General features: G+C 52.6%; 1 protein-coding gene across 1 annotated transcript; it reads right to left on the reverse strand.

Annotated features, from left to right (window-relative positions):
- Positions 1–2,551: 2,551 nt before the first annotated feature.
- On the reverse strand, positions 2,552–23,743 carry FAM83A (family with sequence similarity 83 member A). The gene is made up of 4 exons (XM_059901824.1): positions 23,264–23,743; positions 13,142–13,309; positions 11,397–11,521; positions 2,552–3,086 (listed from the first exon to the last, which is right to left on the reverse strand). The coding sequence occupies exons 1-4, from the start codon at positions 23,741–23,743 to the stop codon at positions 2,552–2,554; spliced, it is 1,308 nt and encodes a 435-aa protein (XP_059757807.1).
- Positions 23,744–24,462: the final 719 nt, after the last annotated feature.

Consider the following 24,462-nt stretch of genomic DNA (forward strand, 5'->3'; position numbering starts at 1 on the left):
AGCCTCACATCAGTGGGTCCCGAGATTTTCTCAGTGAGGCTAGGCTGGATCATGGTGCAGTAAGAAACAGCAAAAGTTTATTTCTTGCTCATACCACTTAGCCAGTGCAGGTCAGTGCGGTAGGCATGTCCTGTTCTTTGTAGGCTCTTAGGAACCTGGGCTGGTGAAAGGGGCTCCATCTTGAGGTAAGGCCATCTGCACCCAAGTGCTTAAAAGCCTGGAAGCAGTCCTCAACACTTCCGCTCGCATTCCACTGGCCAAAGCAACCCACACCTAACTTCCCAGCCGGCTGGGATCACGAGGAAGTGACAAGGTGCTCAGAGGAGGAAAAACAATACTCACAAACCCCTAAGACGACTGCAGAGGGGAAACTGGCCGGTGGAGGAGGAGGGCTTGTTCTGGCTGCAGGCCCCCCTGTCCACCCAGACTGAGCCGGACGCAGGGGCAGAGCCCATCTGTGGAGCTCTTGGCACCCCAGCAAGCTTTACCTTCCCAAAGCTTTCTCGTCAGGCTGTGAAATCAAGCTTAGGACACTCCACAGCCCTGGTCATTCTAACATCATGACAGCGGTCATCAGGACTGGGGCTTAAAAAACCTTCAGGAGGGGCTTCCCTGGGGCGCAGTGGTTAAGAATCCGCCTGCCAATGCAGGGGACACGGGTTCGAGCCCTGGTCCGGGACGATCCCACATGCCGCGGAGCAACTAAGCCCATGCGCCACAACTACTGAAGCCTGCGCTCTAGAGCCCGCGAGCCACAACTACTGAAGCCAACGTGCCACAGCTACTGAAGCCCGCGCGCCTAGAGCCCGTGCTCCACAACAAGAGAAGCCACCGCAATGAGAAGCCTGCGCACCGCAACGAAGAGTAGCCCCCGCTCGCTGCAACTAGAGAAAGCCCACGTGCAGCGACAAAGACCCAACGCAGCCAAAAATAAATAAATAAATAAATAAATAAATTTATTAAAAAAAAAAAAAAACCTTCAGCAACCAAAGGGCTTTTGTTGTTATTGTTGGATTTTCAGGAACTAAGGAAGAAAAAGGTGAAGTGAGGACAGAAATACAGTTTAAAACAAAAGCAAAGATGCCTCTGCCTCTGCCAGGAGTGTTGGACAAGCACAGACAGGGCTGGGCTGCAGGGAGATGCCCCCTGCAGAGCGCCACTCGGGATGCCGTGTGCGTCAGGAGTCAGAGGCCACCAGGAGGAGGGATTGGCCTCCCAGCCTCTGCAGCAAAGGCAAAGCTTCTGAGCCGGAGAAGGGCAACAGGAAGACATTTGCTGAGACGACTTGGTGGCGGGGGAGGACATGGAAACCCAAAGACGTGTGTGGGGCTTTTGCCCCTGCTTCTCTTGGACTGAAACAGCCCGGGTCGTATCCCTCTCCCTAGCCATACAGCCTTGTTCCTTAGGTCTTGGGTTACCTGTCACTTCTCTGGGAAGTGTCCTCTGGCCTCCCCAAGCTGGGCTGGCTGGCCCTCCTTTGTGCTCCCTAAGCACCCTGTGTTCTTTCTACCCCAGCAAGGCTGTGCCCTCAGGATCTATTACCATCCCAGGAACAACCAGGATGTGCTGTGACTCTGAGAAGGAAAGAATGATGGGACTGGGTGCTGGTGAGGGTGACAGCCCAGCATTCCTGCTGCAGGACGTCAACAAGCCAGGTAGAGGGGCCGGGATCTGGAGGTAGCTGACTACACCTGGGGGCTGCAAGGTCAATGCGGGGTCCTCATTGGTTGCTCAAGGCTGCCTGAAGCACCACTGCAGGGCCATTCCCAGATCTGACAACTCAAGCCCCTGGGATCCAGCCCAGACTCCAGGGACCTCCAGGCCAGCCCAAGGCTCTTCAGAGCAAAAACCTGAGCTGCCAAACTGCCTTGTCCATCTCCATCCCCTAGATGCCTTGGTTTGCTCCACCCTTGGTGGCCACACTTTCAATCAGCCACACACAACTTACAGTGGCAGGTTCTGGGGCCTCATCCCTAATTCATCGGGCCAGGGATACTCTAGTATTATGCTCTGCAAGGGAGGAGGAGTTTCCCTCCCCTCCCAGAAACATCTAGAATGTCCCCATACTTTCTCCTGAATCTGTCCAGAATCTCTGGGGAGCAGACCATCCCTGGGCACTGGGACACACAGGAGTACCTTGGTCACACCCACCCCCTGCCTCTCAGGCCTCAGTTTACCCATATGTAAAACTTGGGCTGCATCAGCCACTTCTCACATTACAGAGATTCGGAAAATGTTAATATGAAAGCACTGGCTGCTCTTTGGAGGATGGGGCTCTATTTTCATGATTTTGTTCTCTAGCTCCCTGCCCCCCACCTCCCTGGAAACTTCTGGAATGTGCTGCATAGGCCGTACTAGAGAGGGGAACCAAGGGAAGTGTGGGGGTCAGCAAGCGAACGGTCTGAGGCCTGGGAACATTCAAACACAGGCAACGGTTTCGTCCAAGTGCCTTTAGTTCGAAGGGCCACTGGTTAAAGTGGGGTCCTTGAGCCAGAAAATCCAGGAATGCCCAGCTTTGGCCCTGGGGAGGTGAGCTGGAGGAAGGGACCCTTCAGAAATTCAGGAAGGCCTGTGGAAAGGGCCTCCGGGTGTGGGCCACCCTGGGCACCAGGCCAAGCTGCTCGACCTGCAGCCGCAGAGGCCTGTAGCCGTTGAGGTTGCTGTAGGGAACAGACAGGCCATCATGGGGCCTCGGGGAGAAGTGGGCCTGTGAGGTCAGGGCCCCCCAGGGGCTATGATAGGGCTGGAACCTGGGGGCCAGAGGTGGGTTTGGGGCCAGGGGGCTGCCGGGCCCCGAGGACGTGGACAGACTCCGGTTCTGGGGGTTGCTGCCTGTCGACAGGCTGCTGAAGGGGTTGGAGGACGCGCGGTCGCTGGTGGAGTGGCTGCTGCCACTGAGGCGGCCGGCTCGGGGGCTGGGGGCCGCTCTGGGCTGGAGGGGGGCGGCCAGCCCGGGCGACTTGAGGCCCATCACGGGCTTGGAGGAGGCGTAGAGGTGGCGGAACTCCTCGTCAAACAGCCCCACCGCCTGGCCCGTGAACTTGGAGAGGATGTTCCTGTGCACGTGTCCACAGAGCCAGGTGAAGCTGGAGGCGAGAGGAGAGAGTGAGCGGCGGGGATGGGGGGGCCTCGGGCACCCTGCTCCCGCAGGGTCACGAACGCGTGCCCACCGCTCCTCCGCGCCGGCTCCTTCCACCCGGGCCAGAACGCCGGTTATCCCCTCCCACAGATGGGAGAACTGAAGCTCAGAGACCAGCAAAGGTTTGCAGGGGAGTAGTTAAGACGCAGAGTGAATCCGGGCATCCGGTCAGTGTTCCCTCCCGGTGCTCAGATTATGGCCCTTAGAAGATCCCTGTGGAGGCACAAAGGGGCCGAGTGCCAGTGTCCCCAGTTCTGTGCTGACGTGAGTCACCCAGCTGCTGGGGCCTTAGTGGCTCCACCTGTGACAGGTGTGACACCTGCCTCTTCTAACCAAATAGCTTAGCAGTCTGGGGCTGCTCCTTGGAAGGAAGGGCTGTATTTCCATGAAAAGCTAAAGGGTGTAGCCCAGTTTTCAGGCAAATGGGCCGGGAGGGGTGCGAGTGGGAGGGAGAGTCCTATGCTCTTTGGGGATGGAAAGGAGAACACAGGGTGAGCCCACAGGAGGAAAGATGCCACATCAGTGGGCTTGCCCAGACACCCACGGGAGGCCGCCTTTAAGCAGAGGCCTTGGCCTTCCCTCTATTTACACGTTTTATATGGAAACAAAATGTTCAAGGCATTTGTGTGTTACGTTTTATGATTCCCTAATTTAAACAGATTCCTTTCTATCTCTGATGGAAAATTCCCCTCATCACCCTACTCCAAGCAAAAAAGCCTGGTGGCAGCACAGAAGACCCACCAGGAACGTCATTTTAGAGATTCCTGGGTCTCTAATCCTGTGGACCTAGGCGTGGGGAGCAATGGGGACAGCATGGTCAGAGGGGGACAGGGTCACTGTGGGGGACAGAAAGGACCCAACCAAGAGTCTCAGCCTCCAGCCCCCAGCCGGCATGTCTTGCCACCAGAAGGCGGGCCCAGCTTCTGGAGTCCCCTGCCCTGTGAGGCAGGGCAGGGCCCACGCAAGGCTGGAGCGATCCTGGGAAGAACAGCGAGGCTTTGTTTAAACCTCACCTCCTGCCCAGGAGCCACCCACGCACCCGAGAGAGGTGAGCAGCTCATGCCGTGCCTCTGGCCAACCAGGTGACGGGGAAGGCAGCAAACTCTGGGACAGCCGGACTCTTGGCTACACGAAGAAATCAGTCGCCCTGTGTTCTTTGGAATCAGGCTAGATTAGAACAAGCAACTGCATGCTTTCTTAACAAAGCAGGTCTAGGGGACTTCTCTGGCGGTCCAGTGGTTGAGACGCTCCGCACTTCCACTCCAGGGGTCACGGGTTCGATCCTTGGTCAGGGAACTAAGATCCCTCCCGCCACATCCCCCCCCCCCACCAAAAAAAAAAAAGGCAGGTCCAAAGGTGCCCGGGCAGCTTTTCAGGTCTCCATGCACCCTCTGTGCCCCTGTGTCCCTTGTGTATCCCTGCACCACCTGAGTGCCACCCCCCTCACCCTGCTCACTGCTCAGGGGTGTCCCTCCTTTACACCCCACATGTCCATTCATCCTGTGCTCTAGCTTTTACACTTTCTTTTATCACCACCCATGGTAAGAATTACATTTTATTTTTATTGCTTTTTTGGCCCTTAAGTACAGAGAATTGATTTAATCATAATTTTTGGCTCAAGACCCACTCTCATCATTGATCTGTTAATGACCCATTTACATTTATGCAGCTTTATTTTATTTTTTGGCCACGCCAAGCGGCTTGTGGGATCTTAGTTCCCTGACCAGGGATTGAACCCGGGCTCTTGGCAGTGAAAGTGCAGAGTCCTAACCACTGGACCGCCAGGGAAATCCCTTTACTTAGTTATTTTAAATAATCTAATAAGCACCTATGAACCCATCACCTAAAATAAAAAGCTAGCATTTTGACAATAACCAGCATCTAAGCACACGGTCCCTCCTAGGAACCCATTCAGTTTCCCCAAAATAGAGGAAATCATCACCCAGAATCCTGTGTCATGGTTCCCATACTTTCCTTTTTCTATAGTAAAAAAAAGTTTTCTGTATTCTTGAAAGTACCGTCAGCCCTCCGTATACTCGAGTTCTGCATCCGACGATTCAGCCACAGATGGAAAATATTCAGAAAAAATTTTTCCAGAAAGTTTCAAAAGGCAAGACTTGAATTTGCCCCATTGGCAACTATTTACATAGTATTTACATTGTATTAGGTATTATAAGTAATCTAGAGATGATTTAAAGTATTCAGGAGGATATGGGTAAGTTATATGCAAATACTACACCATTTTGTATAAGGCACTTGAGCATCCTCAGATTTTGGTATCTGTGGGGATGCTAGAACCAATCCCCCACGGATGCGGAGGAACAACTGTAAATATTTCTATTTTAGTTGTTTTTAACATATATCTTTGGGGATTAATCTTTGGGGATTTTCTTTTCACTTAAATATTGCAGTTTATCCATGTTATCTCTTGTTGCTGTACTTCACTTGTCTTTGACTGTTGTATGATATTCCACTGGGGGCTATATCATGGTGTATTCATGCATTCTCTCATTGATAGGCATTTGGGTTGTTTCCATGGTTTTTCTGTTGTGACCAGTGCTGCAGTGAACACTCTTATACCTGTCTTCTACTGTCCTGTGGACCCGTTTCTCTTGGAAATACACCTAGGAGTGGAATTGCTGGATAAAGCTAGGTGAATGTTCAGCTTTAGAGAAAATACCAAACTCTTTCCAAAGTCACTGTACCGATTTGCAATCCCATCAGCAGTGTAGAAATTTGTAAATGCACTATTTGTTTTGTCAGGCTTCTTACTGGCTGGCCAAAAAGTTTGTTCAGGTTTTTCTGTAAGATGCTATGGAAAAACCTAAATGAACTTTTTGGCCAACCCAATTTTTTTTTTTTTTGCTGAATAGGTATAAAATGGTAACTCATTCTAGCCTTGATTTGCATTTTCCTGATCACTGAGGATGCTGAACATCTTTTCGTGTGTTTCCTCCCCGGTGAAACGCCTGCTCTCACCTCTCCCCCCTCGCCCACACTTCCATTGTGCTGTTTCTTTTGTGGTTTGTGGGAGTTCATTGTGATTCTTGACACTAATCTCGTCAGGGCATCATGAAAACCTGCACCCAGTTTGTAGTCTGACTTTTCACATTCTTTGAGCTGTCTCTGAGGGAACCAGAGTTCTTAAGTGTAATACAGTCAGATTTAGCAATCATTTATAGTTAATGCTTTTTTGTGTTCTGTTTAACACAGAGGGGTGTCTATGTTAAGACACCTAATCCTCATCCTAAGGTCTAAAAAGACATTCGTCTCTATTTTCTACTAAGAGTCTTAAAATTTGTTTTTGACATTTAAGTTCTTTTAATCTATTAGGTGATTTTGTGTGTGTGCACGCATGTGTGCGTGTGTATGTGTGAAGTAGAATCCAACTTTCCACATGGAGAATTTTTTTTTCTGGTTTCACCTTTCCCCACTGCTCTGACATGCCCTGTCATGTGGGAGTCTGTGTCTGGGCTTTCTCTTCTGTTCCATTTGTCACTTTGTGTGTGTCCTTCACCCAATGCCACATTGTCTTGGTTACTACAGCTCCATCTGGAAGGACAAGTCCGCCCTGCCTGTTCTTCTTCAGACTCATCTTGGCTATTCTTGGAGAAATACATTTTACTGATACACTGTAACCTACTCAACATACACAGATACATACATAACCTCACAACAATCTCCAGAATGTCCTTTACCTCAGTGTGCTCTGATTCTTTTTGTTCTATCCTATTTCATTTTTGAAGAATTCTGGGGATCATCCACTAAATCAATTTCATAGACAGTGATACACAGTTTCAAAAACTGTATTCCTCTAGCCATACTGGATGGCCAGGACCTAACATGAACATCCATTCATTCAACAAATATTTATGGTCATGTATAAACATACCGGCACTGTATTAACTGTACTTCCTGCCAGGAAGCAATAGAAAAGAAAAGAGACCCAGCTCAGGCCCCGACATCATCTTTCTTAAATCTTGGCTAAACAAGTTCACAGAAAAGGTCTCTAGGGAATGATCTGGAAGCTGCCTTCGGCAAGATGAGTTAGCAGGATAAAGACAACAGGATTGAGCTGTCCAGCGAAGGGAATAAACAGCAGCGAGTGTAAAGACCCTGAGGCATGAAAGACCTGGGAGGACGCCAGTGTGGCTGCAGCACAGAGGAGGGGAAGAAGAATCCTGCTAAGACAGCGGCCGTGGTAAGAAGGTGGATTTTTTTTTTTTTTTTTCCCTAGGAGCAATGACATGCATTGAAGGATTTTAAGGATGGAAGTGATGTGATCTTGTTTGTGTTTAAAAATCTTTCTGTTCCTGGTAAAGCCCAGGGTGGCAGCAGGGGTCAGGGCAGGAGTGGACTCAGGAGCCGGTTGGAAGGCCATGCTGATACCACGCTGTTACTCATGCTGTTCCAGCTGCCTGATTTCGCACCCCGCCCCCGCCCCAATCTTCTTCATCCTCCAAGCCTCAGTCCAACCTCCTGGACCTGCCAGCAGAAGTGGGAGTTCCCTCCTGGCTGACCCCAGAGCACTTTCTTAGCTCATGCTGATCTTAGAGCACACACCCTACCACACCCTGTGGTCATTCATCTACATTTCTTGATGAGAGAGAGGAGTTCTGTGTCCCCAGCATGTGGCACAGCTCCTGTGCTGGGTAAGACCCTCAACAAGAGCTGAAATGTTGAAATGCACACCCTCCCCACTCCCACCCCCGCGGCTCAGCCAGAGAAGCAGACAGAGCCCTTCAGTTTGGGAGAACTGTGTGCAACCAGAGGGAAGGGCCCAAATATCTGAAGCCCAGAGACAGGTGTACTGAAAGGATGGGGTGAAGGCTTTTCTGATTGATTTTTTGTTTTTATTGGAAACAGCTAAGGGTCCCAGGGAAAAGGATCCTCTGAAAGGCTGGCAAACAGATCACCTTTGAATGTTGAGAGCAAAAACATTATAGTTGTCCTGCCCTCCCTCCAGAAGCTGGATTCTCCACAGGTTGCAGGAATGGCCCAGTATGTCTTCAAGCCCATGGCCACCTTCCTCCTGGTACCTCCCATATCAAGCCCAGCCTGGCCTCAGCAGGCGCTAGAGAGCTGGAGATCCTAGTCAAGGAAGCTGGTGACCCTGACCCAATCACCTACCCTCTCTGTGCCTCAGTTCCCATCTGTCAGTTAGAAGAATAATGCCTCCCTCAGAATGTCACGAGGATTAAGGGACTTCCCTGGTGGTCCAGCGTTTCGGACTCTGCACTTCCACTGCAGGGGGCATGGGTTTGATCCTGGTTGGGGAGCTAAGATCCCGCATGCCGTTCGGCAAGGCAAAAAAAAAAAAAAAAAAAAAGTCACAAAGATTAAATCCTTACTAAAGGTCTGATCGCACCTGGCCCGGGGCCTGGCACAAAGCTCAGCAAGGTGGTTATGCTTCCTTCTGCCCCTTCCAGGGGCAACGCCACCCCTGCATGATGAGCTCAAAGGGCAAATACAAACGAAAACTGAGAGGCTTAGTTCTCCTTATTGAAAATAAGAGAAGAGGCTGCCCCCGCTTCATCTTCTTTCAGAATTTCTTTCTCTGTCCTTTTCAAATGTATGGAAATCTTTTTAATGGCTAAATAAGCCACTTGCCAGTCGCACAACTGGTTGCTCAAAGATGGGGAAGGGGAAGTGACCGCTTAGTGGTGGAGGGGCTGTGGATATGCCACCCCCACGTCTATGTATGCCGCTCTGACAGAAGATGTTACTTTGAGCTGAAGGAATTTGAGAAGCAGGTTCAGGAAGGACTCTCTGACCTCCCCCTTCTCCCTGAAGCCAGTCACAAGGCCCTCATGTGAGAGATGCCCTCCCTGTACCCAGAGGAAAGGAGCATCCTTATCTCCAAGGGCAGGGGGACTCAGAGGGATCCGAATGGACCGGCCTTGCTCTGTTTCCCCCAGTAACTACCCTTAGCTCTTCCCTTTCGTCCTATCACGTTTTTCCATGACTGTCCATTCTTCATCCAACCTCATATAAAAACACTCAGGTTTAACCATTTCTTTGGGTCTTCATTTCCTTTTGAAGGCTCCTGTGTCACGTAAAACTTGTATTAAATAGATTTGTTTGCTTTTCTCCTGTTAATCTGTCTCTCACCAGTCCATTTTACAGGGCCCCAGCCAGAGAACCGAGAAGGGTATTAGGAAAAAGTGTTTCCTGGGACTTCCCTGGTGGTGCAGTGGTGGCCCGGGACCACTGCGCTTCCGCTGCAGGGAGCACAGTTTCGATCCCTGGTCAGGGAACGAAGGTCCCACAAGCTGTGTAGCCGAAAAAAAAGTTTTTCCTCCCCGTCCAATGGGTGCGGGGTTTCTTTGGGGGGCAATGAAAGTGTTTTGGAACTAGATAGTGGTGATGGTTGCGCACACTGTAAATGTACTACATGCCTCTGAATTTTACATTTTAAATGGTTAATATATGTTACGTGAATTTCACCTAATAAAAAAGAGTGCGAGAATTCCTCTGCTTTGGTGGACCCCCTCCCTCCAGGCTTGGCTCCTGGGGTCTGGGGCAACTGCCCAGGCACAGACCTCACCCTTCGCCTCCAGGTGGTGAACTCGGTCTAGTGGTGCTTGGTCAAGGTCAGAGGTCAAGGTCGGAGGCGTGATGTAGGGTTTTAGGCTGAGCTCCCACCCTGAGCTTTATTTGCTTGCTGCCCAGAGGCCTTTGTCCCTCTCGAGGGAAAGAATCAAAGGCTGATAAGGTGGCTTTGGCCACTTGGGGAGGGGAGCTCAGCCCCACCTCAGCCTCTTACAAACAACCGAGGGCTGGAGACAGGGCCTGAGAATCAGAAGCAGGGGGACTCCGTTTTCCACAGGTGCCCCCGGATGGAGCGGAGGATGAGGAGAGAGGCTGTGGGTGGAAACAGATGTGGGCTCAGTGACCCCCGGACGCTGGAGGTGTCCCCTCCGGCCTGCCTCGTCCCTGAGCCCCTTCCCTGCACACTAGTTGTAAAACCTCAGCTCTTTCCCTCACAGAGGGACAGTGCCTCCCAGCTTCCTTTACTGCAGCCTGTGAGGTGGACGCCACAGGCCCTTCGCACAGCTGAGGAGAACAGGCTCAGGAAGAGGTGGAGATGCGGAGCCAGAGAGGGGCACCCTGGCGCCGTCCCAGGCCCCCTTCCCTCCCCTGGGTTTGTTATCGGTTACCCGCCTAGTTTGAGCGGAGCTGCAGGAGGGAGCCCCATCCTGTTCCACGCCTGCAGCAGGCCTGGTCTGTATCTACTGGGTCTCTACATAGCTGGTGAGTGAATGAAGGAACAGAGAGGTGCAGTGACTTGCCCAAGGTCACCCAGCCAGGAAGCTGCAGAGCTGGGAACTGAACTTAGCTCATCTGGCTTCTAGGCTGGGCTGCTGCCACTTCTGGTCCCTAGCACCAGCCTGAAGTCCCATTAAATCTGGAGACACTTCTGACAGGGAAGTGGAGGAGGGGCCAGGAAGCTGGTGGTCAGGGGCCACAGAGGGTGACTCTTGTAATCTTATCTAGGACATGGTGACAGCTCAGCAAGCCCTGGCGATTCTGAAGTGAGAGGAGGGCTGTCTCGGTGCTCTGCAGTCTTCTCAGGGCCCACACACCCTCTCCCCCAGCCAATGTGGTGTCGCCCAGGCCTGCTCTGCTGGACAGCCCTTCACGACCAGCGTCTTCTCAGCCCACACCCTTTCAAGTCTTGCCTATTCCATGTCCCTTCCCTCGGGGCTTTGGCTGGCTGATAGCAACCACTTATTGAGCACCTACTGTGTGCTGGGAGCTACGCCATGCTTTGTAAATTTTATCTCATTGAGTCTTAACAATAGTCAGCAAGGGGAAGTATTGTTATCCCCATTTTACGGATGAGAAAAGTGATGCTAAAAAGAATTGCACACTTTAAATGGATGAAGTATCTGACATGTGAATTACATCTCAATACATTCGCTATATTAAAATAACCAAACATTTTAAAAATAAAATGGGGCCCCCATACACAACCAAACAAATCACATGGCTTTAGAATCACACCTGAGAGATCTGAGGAGGGAAACAGGATTTTATGTCCTATTGCCATGCAAAGGGAAACCAAGGCACTTGGAAGTGTCTCCCTACCCCGAAGTGCCCCCAGGAAGGGCCCAGATTTTCCCCTTTCGCCCAGGCTGGTCCTGCCTCCAGCCTCGTGTATATGATGAGTCCCCAGCTGCCCCGGGGGTTGCTGGTGGGCGTGTGGGCCTTGGCCTCCGCAAAGCCCCGACAGAAGATGAAGCGCAGTGCTCACCTGTACGATCCGCACAGGACGTATCTCCAGTCCGAGATGATGAACTTGTCCTGGATTTGGCCGGCGAACTTCCTGCCTGATTTGGCGCAGTACACCTCTCCTGCCACGCTCCGGACAGAAACGTTCTGTTGCAAGGGAAGTCAAGGTGTCCTCGCTAATTGCGTATCCAGAAATACGCACTTGCCTAAGAAAACATCTGGAAGGATGCTCGCCAAGAGTAAACGGGTTATTGCTAGTTGGTGAGATTGTGGGCCATTGTTATGTTTTCCTTGGCTGAATTTTCTAAATTTTCTTCAATGTTCTGACATTATTTGAGTAATGGGAGAAAAACGAAGAAGAAGAAAAGAAAAGAAAGGGGAGATGGTAGAATTCAAACAAAGCAGAAAATAGAAGGAAGATGAGGGCCTGGTGTCCACAGAACCCTCCGTCCAGGCTCCCATGGCCCACAGAGGTCTGGCAAGCCCAGCCTCGCCCTGTAAGTGGCTTTAGTGACATGAGTCCCTGACTCCAGGCTGGTCAGAGGAAAGGCCCAGTGCAATCGGGGGGGCGGGGTGCTTTGTGGAGACCTCAATGGACCCTAGATTGCTCTAAGAAAAGGTGTGGCCACAACCCAAATTGTGGCCCTGTTTGTCCCTTTCCTCCCCAGCGGCACCCGCTGCTCTAGCCCTCAAGCCAGCACCCCTGGAAGCTGAAGAAATGAAAGGGCAGGTGAGGCAGGGGGATGTCAGAGGCCGGCAGGACGCTCCTGGTGCCGAGAATGCCCACTGGTAGCTGGGCGGGCTCTGGGAAGGGGATACCCAGCGCCTCTAGCCACTCCTTCCAGCCTCTCCACAAGCTCCGGGGGTGGTGGGAACAGGGCCACGTCCTGTCCCTTGGTGCAGCGGGTGTGGGCCACGAGGACAAGGCCTGCACTGACTCTCTGGACCTGTTTCGATGGCCTCATGCTGAGGCCGTGTGATCCACGTTACGTCAAGCGGACCCAGCAGTCGGGGGACCTGAGGCCTGTGGCGACCGGAGGTGCCTGGACTCAGCTGCATCCCGGTCAGTGTGGAGGGGAAGGGAAGGAGGAAGGCGAGGAGGCTGGGGTCTCCTGAGGCTGACCTGCCTGGGCTGGGGGGCAGTCACCAAGGAAACCACCTGTCAGCTGTTCAGCTGGGTCTGTTTGTGAAAGCTGTGGGCGGTTTCACGTTAGAGCTTGAATTAACTGCCCCAAATTTGCCGTGACTAAATGAACCCTCATCTCTGGGTTTCCCTTCTCCTTGCCGGAAGAAGGAAGTGAGGAGTTTGGTTAAGTCCAAGAGAATCAGCATCCTGTTGGAGCCATGGAGTCCTAAAGATGCATCACAAAGGTCCTGGATGTCTCCCTGCCCTGGAATTGCAGCCACTGGGTCTCCTCAGCTGAGGGGAGAAAAGGCAGAGGTCGGGCCCCTTTATCCTTCCCAGCCCCCAGTGGATCTGTGTGAGCTCAAAGGGCTATGAGCGGGAATGATGGAAATCTCTTCCAGGCCGGGTCCTAAAGACATCCCTCGGAATCCTCCCTCCCTCTCCCTCCCTGTCACTATGTCTCGGGGGCCGTGTATTCCTTATGGTGCAGCTACAAGATGAGGGAGGGCCGTCTGAACTGGACTTTGAGCAAGAAAGAAACGTGTATTACGTTAAGCCATTGAGATGGGGGCATGCGTTACCACAGCGTAGCCTATTCTATCCTAACACAAAATACCTTTTACACTGTTACGGGACCCTACCTTGAGGTGACTGTCAGAGACCTGGGCTTTGTCACACATCTCCTGGAAGAGCTTCACGCCTCCCTGGTCCAGGAGCACACAGACGAACACCCCGCGCTTGTTGGCCGCCTCTAGGATGTCACAGAAGATCTCCACGTCCGTGAACACATCCATCAGGATGGCCAGGACCTGGGCCAGGGCAGAGGGGTCGGACACCAGAGAGTCAGGGCCAGGTGCTGACTTCTTTCAGCCAAACTCCCTCAGTCCCAGCCGGCCTGGGAGAGCTGTTCCCTTTGCTGCTGCGCTGGAGGGGGGAGGGTCTGACAGGGCAGGACTCAAGGAGGGGTGCAGAGCTGCAGTGCGGCCCTGCCTCTGTCCTGAGGCCACCTCTCCAGCCCCACCCCAGATCCTCTGGCCTCTCCACCCACTGCTGGAGTGGAGAGTGCGGAGGAGAAAGGGGAGATAAGCAAAAAGAGGAGGCAGAGGGGGGAGATGAGGCCAAGGGAAGGTGGCCTGGCAGGGTCACAGGAGAGGGACAGATTTAAAGTCACAGGCTCTCAGCCATTTGGAGCTTTAAGGCACTCTAGGGCCACTGGCTTTCAAATGTTTTTAAGCCGTGGAATCCTCGCCTCAAACAAAATCCCTGTGGAGACCCCAGGGGATATGAGCTAGACTAGACTGAGCTGCCCCAGTGGGATGGAGAAGGGAGTCCGGCTCAGCCAGCAGGTACTGCATCCTCCGTCGTAGCAGAAACTTGGGGGGTGGGGGGCCCTAGATACCCAACAACGGGGAGGGACGTATGTGTTCCTGCCTGCCAGGCACCCGTTCCTCCTCCTCCTGCCAACAGCACCCCAGGCTCACTTTATTTTATTTTTGGCCACACCGTGCGACTTGTGGGATCATAGCTCCCCAGCCAGGGATGGACCCCGGGCCCCCTGCAGTGGAAGTGCCCAGTCCTAACCACTGGACCGCCAGGGAACTCCCCCAAGCTCACTTTAAGGAATTACCTCTGCTCCACCATCCATGTGCTTTGGGTGGAGTTACTGCCGTGCCCTGGATTGGGTGCGGGGGAGGCACACTGAAGCCAGGCCACTGGCCACAAGGATTGGCCCAAAGGTGGTCACATGACATGTTTTCCTCATGGGAGTCAGCCCAGGACTATTGCTGGGACTCCTGGGGAAAGGAGGCATTCCTTCTACTGGGATTGCTTAGCTAGTGGATTATAAACTACAGCTGCTGGCAGCCATCTTGCCCCATGTGGGGACAGCCTGCCTGAAAGCAAAGCCGGATCTGGAGAAACCAGGGCTAAGAGGTGGAGACAGATGCCCAGCAGCGTCCTTTCAACATCTGGTTGCAGTTACCCCCGAAGCCAATCCTATGCTTGACTTGTCCACTGAGGATGTCAATGCATGGTCCTCTTCTTAAGCTTTTTGGGGTTACTTTCTGTGATGTTGTGACTTATAATAAGAAATGTATATTTGGTCTTCATATCAGTTTCTGACACAGAGCTCCTAATACCCTTGGAATTTCCAAGGTGATGAGAGCTGAGAGCAATAAAGGGGTCTTTTGTTATGTTAATGAGGCGACTTTCAGGCCTAAGGGCATTGGCACTTAAGGATGCAGGAGCTCTTTGCCAGGAGAACCGACCTTGTGATCAGAGGGTTGGAACTCTTAGTCTAACCCCACAGCCTCTGGTGGAGAAGGGAGGAGCTGGAGGTTAATCAGTCACCAATGGCCAGTGATTTGATCAATCACGCCAATGTAATGAAGCTCCATAAACACCCCAAAGGAGAGGGTTCAGAAAGCATCTCGTTGTTGGACACGTGAGGGTTTAGGGAGATTGGTGCACTCAGAGAGATGCACTATGCATCTCTTCCATCCGGCTGTTCCTGAGTTATATCCTTTTATAATAAACCGGTACTCTATTAAGGAAAACGTTTCTGACTGCTCTCAGCCACTCTAGCAAATTGATCAAACCCAAGGAGGGGGTTGTTGGAATCTCGAATCCGTAGCTAGTTGGTCAGAAGCACAGGTGACAATCTCAGCTTGCGATTGGCGTGAATTGAGTTGTAGGACACCCAGCTGATGTCCAAGAATGCTTGGTGCTGTGGGAAAGGCTCCCACACAGTGGAATGGAACAGAACTAGAACTTTTTGTCACTCAATCAAAAGTCCTTCCTAGTACCTAAATTGTGGTGTGTTGAGAAGTGGATTATTAGGCAGCCAGTAAAAATGATCATTATAATGGTTACATAGAAACTATAGGACTTCCCTGGTAGTGCAGTGGTTAAGAATCCACCTGCCAATGCAGGGGACATGGGTTCGAGCCCTGGTCCAGGAAGATCCCACATGCCGCGGAGCAACTAAGCCCGGGCACCATAACTACTGAGCCCACGTGGCACAACTACTGAAGCCCGTGCGCCACAACTACTGAAGCCCGCACACCTAGAGCCCGTGCTCCGCAACAAGAGAAGCCACTGCAATGAGAAGCCTGCACACCGCAATGAAGAGTAACCCCCACTCGCCACAACTAGAGAAAGCCCATGCGCAGCAATGAAGACCCAATGCAGCCAAAAATAAATAAATTTATTTAAAAAAAAAACTATAAAGCATGGTGAAATGTTAAAGTAAAACTTGCTGTTTAATATATGCTCACCAAATGTGCATTAACAATTAATGAATTAAGTGGAAAAAAAAACCAAAACCACAGCACAAAATGATAGCATGTCCATTATGATTGCCAGCAAGGGAAGGTGGTGTACAGATAGATGAGTGCAAAGCCAAAACTAACAGTCATATTTGGATGGGGGACTATGGCGATCTTTTCTTCAACATTACCTGTAATAATAATGTTCAACCACTTTTCTACTAATTACAATAAATTTTTTTGACCATCAACATCTGGGAAGTAGCAAGGGCAAGAATAGTGTCATGGAGACAGGTGAAGGAGATGGCTGGTACCCACTCGGCGCTGACTTTCTGCTCAGTTGATGTGGGTGTCTGGACAGGGGAGGGAACTGCGAAGAAATTGCTCACCCTGGGCTAGAGGTCACTAGAGATGTTCTAATAGTGAGGCCCATGATCCTTTAGAACCATGGCCCCGTTAACACACAATTAAGTGTATGTGCACATTTAAGCTTATGGCACCAATAAGGTCCTCTCTCCTGAAAGATAAATGCCTCCTCATCCAACGTATTGGCAAAAGAGACAATTCTCTCTCCCCAGGAGGTCAGTAAATCCTCCCAGTTGTGTTCCAGTGAGTCTTTGTTGTCAGAGACAGGGCTGGTAAGCAGGTGACCGATTGACAGAGAAGGGGAGAGGTCTGCAAAAAACCCAGTGTCCTGATTTAAGCGATGCTTGGAAGGACAGGCTCATGATATCTAGGTTTATCTTGTTTGCCTCCTTTTGGGATTGCCTCCCAGATGGATCGATTCAAGGCCAATAACTTCTTCCATCCCCTACGTGGGCGTCCTACCTCACAGGGTGTAGTGTGTTGATCAATCAGGTCCCAAAAGGTGTGTCTGCATCCTAACCACCAGAACCGTGGATGTGACCTCATTTGGAAAAAAGGTCTTTGCAGATGTAATTAAGATTCTCAAGATGAGATCATCCTGGGCTTTCTGGTGAACCCTAGATCTAATGACAAGTGTTCTTATAAAAGACACTCAGAGGAGAGACAGGGAGAAGAGGATAAGGCCATGTAAGGACGGAGGCAGAGACTGGACTTCTGTAGCCACAAGCCAAGACTCGCCTGAGCCACCAGCAGCTGGGAGAGGAGGGAAGGATCCTCCCCTAGAGTTTTTCGATGGAGTATGGCCCAGCTGACACCTTGATTTTGGACTTCTGGCCTCCAGAACTGTGAAAGAATACTTATCTGTGTTTTGTTTTGGTTTTTTTTTTTAAGGTTTTTTGGGGTTTTTTTTTTTGATAAATTTATTTCATTTTATTTTTGGCTGCGTTGGTTGGGTCTTCGTTGCTGTGTGCGGGCTTTCTCTAGTTGTGGTGAGCGGGGGCTACTCTTCATTGCGGTGCGCATGCTTATTGCGGTGGATTCTCTTGTTGCGGAGCACGGGCTCTAGGCACGCAGGCTTCGGTAGTGGTGGCACGTGGGCTCAGTAGTTGTGGCTCGCGGGCTCTAGAGCACAGGCTCAGTAGTTGTGGCGCACGGGCTTTGTTGCTCCACGACATGTGGGATCTTCCCGGACCAGGGCTTGAACCCGTGTCCCCTGCATTGGCAGGCGGATTCTTAACCACTGTGCCATGAGGGAAGCCCTTATCTGTTGTTTTGAGCCACGAAATGTGTGATAATTTGTTCCGGCAGCCCTAGGAAACTAATACAGAGCAGTAGCACATAATCCAGGGGAAGAACGATCTACTGGGAGATAGGGAACTTTAGCTCCAGCTGTGGTGCTAGTGGAGGCTAGCTGAGTGCCTTCGGACAACTCACTTACCATCTCTGGGCCTCAGTTTCTTTACCTATAAAACATTGCACGATAGAAGAGCATTAGCTGTCATGTAAGTTGGGTCTAACCGTAAGCCCAGGTAATATAAATGGAAGCATATGCAAAAGTAAAGTGCGTAGTTAAAATATGATTGTGATTTTTATATGCATTATTCTTGAGCAAGTGTGGATAATGTTAGAATAACACCATGAGAGAATAACAACACCATGTTGTTTTAATTCAGGTTATGGGAGAGGGTTAAAATCAGTGCCCACACCACTATGGGCATAAGAAAGAAACAGAGTAGGGTTCCTGTTAGGGCCAATCAGATGGCCCACCCCAGAGGTGTGGGGTTGGCTGAGAACAGGAAGGAGATACTTCCCGTGCTAAGGAAGGAAGTTGGCCTGGGAGTGCTGCCTGGCCGGTGGGCTCTGGGAATCTGGAGTTTCAGTGAGATGGCGGGGCCCAGCCAGGGGGCTGCTGGTCCGCTAGGGTGATACCCACAGACAGGGGTCATCCTGCGGGGACCTCAAATCCTGGCTGAGAATCCCTCACTACCTGCCTGGCAGACGTGAGTTCCTCATGGGCTGGAAATCCTGCTGCTTTGGGAAGGGCAGGGGGCAGGAGGGGAAAGAGGATTTGGGTCCTGGTGGGACCACCAAGCATGCTGGGGCCAGGTGTTGGGGGCACTTAGCACCCCGTGGCCCACTCTGTGCTTCGATTGCTCCTCTTCCCTCTTTCTCTCCTGTGTGCTGATGCCCCGTTTTTGAGCTGGCTTTTGCTGGATGAGTAATAACAGCAGCAACTCTTTCTCGAGCACCTACTCTCAGCCGTATGTTCGTCCCCTGTAACCTTCACAACACCGTTACCCTGGCTTCCCGGGTGAAGAGCCAGGAGTGCAGAGATGTTAAGTAACTTTCCAGAAGCTGGAATGCGAGGGGATGCCCCAGACCCCAACCCAGAGCCATGCTCCCAGCCAGTCTGCTGCAGGCCTAAGAGAAGGACTCTGATCTCTGTTTACATCAGATACAGCCTGTCCCTCCTCCGCTTGTGGGTTAGGATGGGCCAAGGAGGGAGAGCCAAGCCCTGGGAGGGTTGGGGGACCCCAGAGAAGAACTCAAAGAGAGTGTGGACAGAAGAAGGGAAGGGGGCCCAGGTGGACCCCCCCCCCCCATCACCTATCTGCTGACCACAGTGCGGGGGAGCCAACAGCCCTTAAAAAGGCCGCAGTGAGAGGACCATCCCCCTGCAACCACACGCTCCCACCTGCTTGTGTCGCCTCTGGGTGTGCCGGTGCTCCCCTCCCTCACTGCCAGTCTGGAGCAGTGACAATATGCCAGCGCTGAGCCCCGGCTCCCAGAGGGGGAGAGGGACCTACTCTAGGGAACTCCCGTGGGAAGGGAGACAGGCCAATCACAGATCCCAGGAGGATGCCGGGGGGGCAGGGAGCACCTCTGCTGGCCCTTGGGGGCCGTCCCACCCCACTCTGGCGGGACCTAGATGGGACCTGGGCTGGGTATAGGCACTCCGTTGCCCGGAGACCCCACGGGCCTGGCAGGCTGGACCCGTCTCTCCCAGGTCTGCCCGAGGTCCCTCGGTGGCCCTTGTCGGGGGAACAACCGGAGACCTCGCCCTGGGGACCCTGGTGGTGTTCGAGGCCCTGCAATCCCAGTTGCCAGGCATGGGGCAGACCTGCTCATCAACTCCCTGGGGGCGCAGTAGGGGTGGGGGCAGGATTGTGCAGTTCCTGCTCAGATTTCTTGCTGTGTCCCGTCCCTCCACCCTTGTCCCTTGTTCAGCCGCTCCCAGGGCAGGGGCTCGGCCTGAAAAGGTGGTCCTTGACACCTAAGGGTGGGGGGACCTTCTTTGGGACCTTCTCACAGCTGCCCCCTTGGTCCTCTGCATGCTCCCCCCACTCTCCCCCCACCTCCCCAGAGAACCGAATAGAGTTTTCTCTCTGCAGTGAAAGGGAGAGGGAGAGGGGATCGAGCAGGGACAGGGGGCTTGCCTGCTCAAGTTCTCCAACTTTTCGGTCTTGGGACCCCTTTACACTCTTAAAAATTACTGAGGATTCCAAAGAGCTTTGGTTTATGTGGATTGTAACTACTGAGACTTGTCAAATTAGAAACAAACTGAGAAAATTCTTAATGTTTATTAGTTATTTTAAAATAACTAATATTCCTTACTTAAAACAATATTAAGCCCATTACATGTTAACATAAATAACAATTTTAAAGCAAAAATAACTATACTTTCCAAAACAACAGCAAAATGGAGCGAGCAGAATGGCATTATTTTACAGTTTTGCAACTCTCTGTGGTGCCTGGCTTACCAGGAGACAGCTGGTTCTCACATCGGCTTCTGTAGCAATCTGTTGTGATGTGTTGTTGGGAAGGAGATATATAAAGATAGTCCGGCCTCACACAGATAAGTGGTTAGAAAGGGCAGGACCTCCCAGACCCATTGGAAGGGTTTTGGAACTCTCAGGGATCCTGGACCACGCTTGGAGGATGGATAATCCATGTTTTTTGTTTTCTGTATTTTATGACACTTTGACATCCCAGCGCCAACTGATTACTAGAGATAACAAGCACCTCGACTAGGTGCAGCCTGTGATATGCTGACCAAGCAATCCAGAGCCATGTCCCAAGCCTCCTTTACCTGACCCCCCAGCATCCAGACAGTATTTCCCTGCCCGTCCTAAATCACCCCAGTGCCGGCTATGGGACAACCAGGGACCATATGTGGCCCAGAGCCTGCTAGAATTATTCAAACTAGCCAATCCTAAACTGTTCACCTGGCCCTGCCTTGCCTTTCCTGCAAAACCACAATAAAGGCTTGTGCCTGTGTGTTCCCCTGGCTCCTTCTGCCTCCTGATGGACCCTGGTGCTCCCGGTGTGGCCCTGCATGGTGTGTGGTGCCTCCTGCTTCTAGGAAACTGTGAGTAAAAACCTCTTCCTTCCTGACAGTCCTTTCCACGTCTCCCTACCTCTAGGTCATCCAGACCTCTCACTCCTCTTGACGTCTGCATTTGACACACCCTAGACCTGGAATTCCTTTACGTCCCCTCTCTGCCCAGCAAACTCTTACTCAGGCTTTGAGACTCAACTCAGAGGCCACCTCTTCTGTGAAGCCGGCCTTAGTCACCCTCCCCTCGGCTCCCCGGCACAAAGCATTGCTCAAGCCCAGCACTGCCATCCACCGGTGTCCCCTCTCTTCCCACCTCTCCCCTAAGGGCAGGTGGCTGGAGGGAGGGAGGCCTCTTGTTCTGCTCTGCCATCCTGGGTCCAGGGCCTGACCAGTGAATTCGGCTTTGTGGAGTAGAGGAATGAGAGCGTGAAGGGAAAGAGGGAGAACTCCTGCTCCCTAGGGAACAGAAGCTGCTCTGGGGAACACCCAGCAGGCTGGCTCCGTTCGTTCCCCTCTCTTCTCTTCTCGAGGGGCTGAAGCCACAGGAGAGGGAGAAGACAAACCCCCTGTCCTCCCTCTGTGTGGACACAGCCTACTTCCATCTACAGCCTGTGGCTGGGGATCCAGCCCCCGCTGGCGTCTCTGTGGGAACAGGTCACCGGTCACTCCTGAGCCCTCTGTGTGTGTGTGTGTGTGGTGTTGTGTGTGTGTGTGTGTGTGTGGTGTTGTGTGTGTGTGTGTGTGTGTGTGTGGTGTGTATGGGAGCGGTATTGCAAACTGCCTGCAGGAGTCTGACAGGTAACAAAATGGGTGAAGTCCATCACGGCCTGGGACAACAGGGAGTGGTGGGGACTGCCGCAAAGGTGACCCACCCAAAGAGGTGACCTCAACTCAGCGCCAACAGAGCCAGGTCTTCCGACTTGCCAAGAGGAGCTGGAAATTCTTACTTTCAGGTGAAATCTTCTGATTTTTAAGTGTTGTCCTAAATTTGTAACATACTGTGTTGATACAGCAAGGGACAGCAGCAGGCCTCAAGGCCGCAGAGGTGAAGAGAGGGAAGCCTCTCTAGGTGGGGTAGGGGGAAGGGGAAGCACTCAGCCAGGGGATGATGTTTCACAAGCCCCAACCTGGCTTCTTTCCAGAGAGTCTCACTCACCCTTTGAGCTGCAGCTGCGGTTGAGAATTTCGCCAACACCATTGGTCCCACCCCTCAGGAGAGCACTGAACTTCAGCACAGAGACCAGAGGTAGCACACTTAGGAACAAGCCCTGGGAGCTGGAAGGGGCCCCTTAGTCCAGTGTGGGATCTGGGGCCTGGGGAGGTCAAGGGACTTGCCCTGCGTTGTGCAGCCCACCCCAGGCAGTGCGGGCGCTCCTGGCTGCCTGCCTGAGCCCACCTGTCAGTTCCTGATGCTGCCTCACCAGGGAAGCATGAAATGCTGCTCTGAAGTAGCCCAGCAGCGCGAAAAGCCAATACTCCACCCCTTGTCACCTTCTATTTTATTCTCCAGAGCTCCACTCCCTCCCTCCCCGTTTGAGCACAGCTTCCCCACTCCTGGTGGCTTCTTCTGGAGCCATGAGATTACACACACTATTAGACATGGGAGGGGATTCTGTCATGAGAGTGGGATCTCAGCAGAAAATGAGCTTAAATATCAGTTTGTTCTTTTTTGAACTCTTTTAAATGTAACAAAATAAATCATTTTAGTGATGAGAGAGACTCTTTACAGATGACAAAGTCCTTTCCTTGGAGTCCACTCTCACCCCTGCCCCTGCAGCTTCAGGAGGGTGGAGGGGCACCCATACCCCTGTGCTGAATGGTCATTTTGTGCACCTGGGTAGAATGATCTGGAGTCCCTCCCCCATTCCCCGGGGGAGCAGGCAGCCCCTATGGGCCCGCAGTTCCAGGAGCATTGGGAGAACTCCCGACCAAATGCCAGACCGGTGCCTGAAATTCTGCCAGCTAAGCTCTGGCCTTGAAGGATTTTTCTTCTTCTAAAGCCACTTATTACAATGTAAACACTCTGGGGAGGGAGAAACCTTCTCTGCTGCCTCCTCTGTCCTCTGCCTGACCGCAGGTTGGATTCAAGCGCTGCACTGAATTTGTGGGCAGACAGGTCTAAGCTGAGCCTGAGAGGAAACGGGATGAGTTTGTGTCCCAGTGGAGTGGCCCCTTCATTCAGAAACACAGAAGTGAGGCACCTCGCCTAGCCTGGGGAACTCAGGAAAGGCTTCCTGAGAACGGGACTTCAGTGCTGGGTCCTGAGAAGGAGTAGGTGTTAAGGGAAAAGCAGGGAAGGTGAGGGGGCTCCAGACAGAAGGAACAGCATGTGCAGAGGCCTCAAGACAGAACCTGATGTGTTTGAGAATCTGCAGGTCACTCAGGATTGAGTGGCAGGAGGTGGAAGAGGAGCTGGAGAGGTCGTGAGCCATGCTACGGAGTCTGCTGGTCCCACTGGGGGCAACTGGGAGCCACTGAAGGCTCTAAGCAGCGAAGGGACCAAGTTAAATTTGAAGTATAGAAAAAGTGTCTACAGCAGCTTGGAGACTAGGTGGTCGGGATCAAGATGGAAGAGGAGGGTCAGATGGGTGTTGGTGGCCGGGACCCAGATTGTGACAAATGGGATCAGGAAGTCAGTGATCTAGGGCAAGGCAGAGAGTAGCATCCCTGGTTCCATCCTAAGCTCCAATCACCTGGACCCCATCCCTTAGAGCAGGACACACACCTCTCTCCTTTCCTCCACCAGTCCCCCCACCCCGTGGCCAAGGAGACGCAGACTCCGCCATCGCTACCTGGCTGGTCCGGGTGATGCAGCGGCGGATGAGGTCCCTGATGTTGTTGTGCTTGTCCGTCTGGAAGTACACGGTGACGCTGGACTTTTCCTTCAGGTAGGGCTTCTCGGCTGAGGCCCAGGCATGCAGCAAGGCCGGCTCGCTGCCCTCCGAGGCCACAGGGAAGTAGGTACTTGATGGCAGGGAGCAGGAGTCGAGTCCCTTGGAAGCTGCCTCGGCCCCTCCTGGGGGCTCCAGGGCAGAGGGGGGCTCCTTGGCCTGGGCCTGGATGTACTGGGCCTCCACCGAGGACAAGAAGTCCACCTCGCCTTCCTGGCTGAGCACCCGCCAGTAGGCCTCAGGACCCCCATCCAAGAGGGCATCTGTGGCCAGCCGGGCACTCTCATTGTCACTGAAGTCAGCCCTGGCTTGCCGGACCCACTGGCTCTTGACATCTTCCAGGCGTTTCTGGAGCTTGCCCACGTGTCTTGCCCGGCTCATGCTGCCCTGTCCCTGAGTCGTGTGGGGGGCAGCTGGCACCTGAGCTCTTCCTGATGTCAGGGGCAAGCGGGCCACACCACCCAGGAGGAGCGGGGCTCACAGCACTTCTGGAAAGCACCCACTCCTAGCACTGGTGTGCGGCCAGCATCCAGGATTACCTGCTCCAAGGTAATCCTGCTCTCCTGAGCAATGCTTCACAGGGATCATCACCCACTGCCAGGGGTTGGTTTATCTCTGAGCGACACCCGCCCTGCCCGCGGGCCAGGAGGGCTGGCTCTATCACGCCTGGGCACACTCAGCCCTGGGAGACTTCTTCTCCTCCCAGCAGCCAAGGTGAGCTGGCTTTCCAGCTTGTTGTGCAATTCTCCCGAGACCCTCAGGCCCCATTTACAAAGCAAGCAGCCTCTCCCAGCACCGTCTCACCGCTGTGCCTCAGGTCCCCTCCTGTGCTCCTCATTTCAGACGCCAGTTGGTTCAAAGACAGTTTCCCTGATGGGCCCCTGAGATCTGCCATCCATCCTGTCCCCACGTGAGGAGGGAAGCTGGATGCCCGCCAGGCAGAACTGATCACCAGGCACTTCTTCTTTCTCTTGGTAACACCCCAAGTTCCCAGCCCTCCCCGTTCTCTGGGAAAGCCTTCTCTCCCATCTCTCTTCCCTTATTGTGTTTGCAGTGGTCATGCTTGAACAGAACCCCCAGAGAGGTTCCATTTCTGGGGC

The sequence above is a fragment of the Balaenoptera ricei genome, chromosome 17 (assembly GCF_028023285.1).
Source record: "Balaenoptera ricei isolate mBalRic1 chromosome 17, mBalRic1.hap2, whole genome shotgun sequence".
NCBI classification, from domain to species: domain Eukaryota; kingdom Metazoa; phylum Chordata; class Mammalia; order Artiodactyla; family Balaenopteridae; genus Balaenoptera; species Balaenoptera ricei.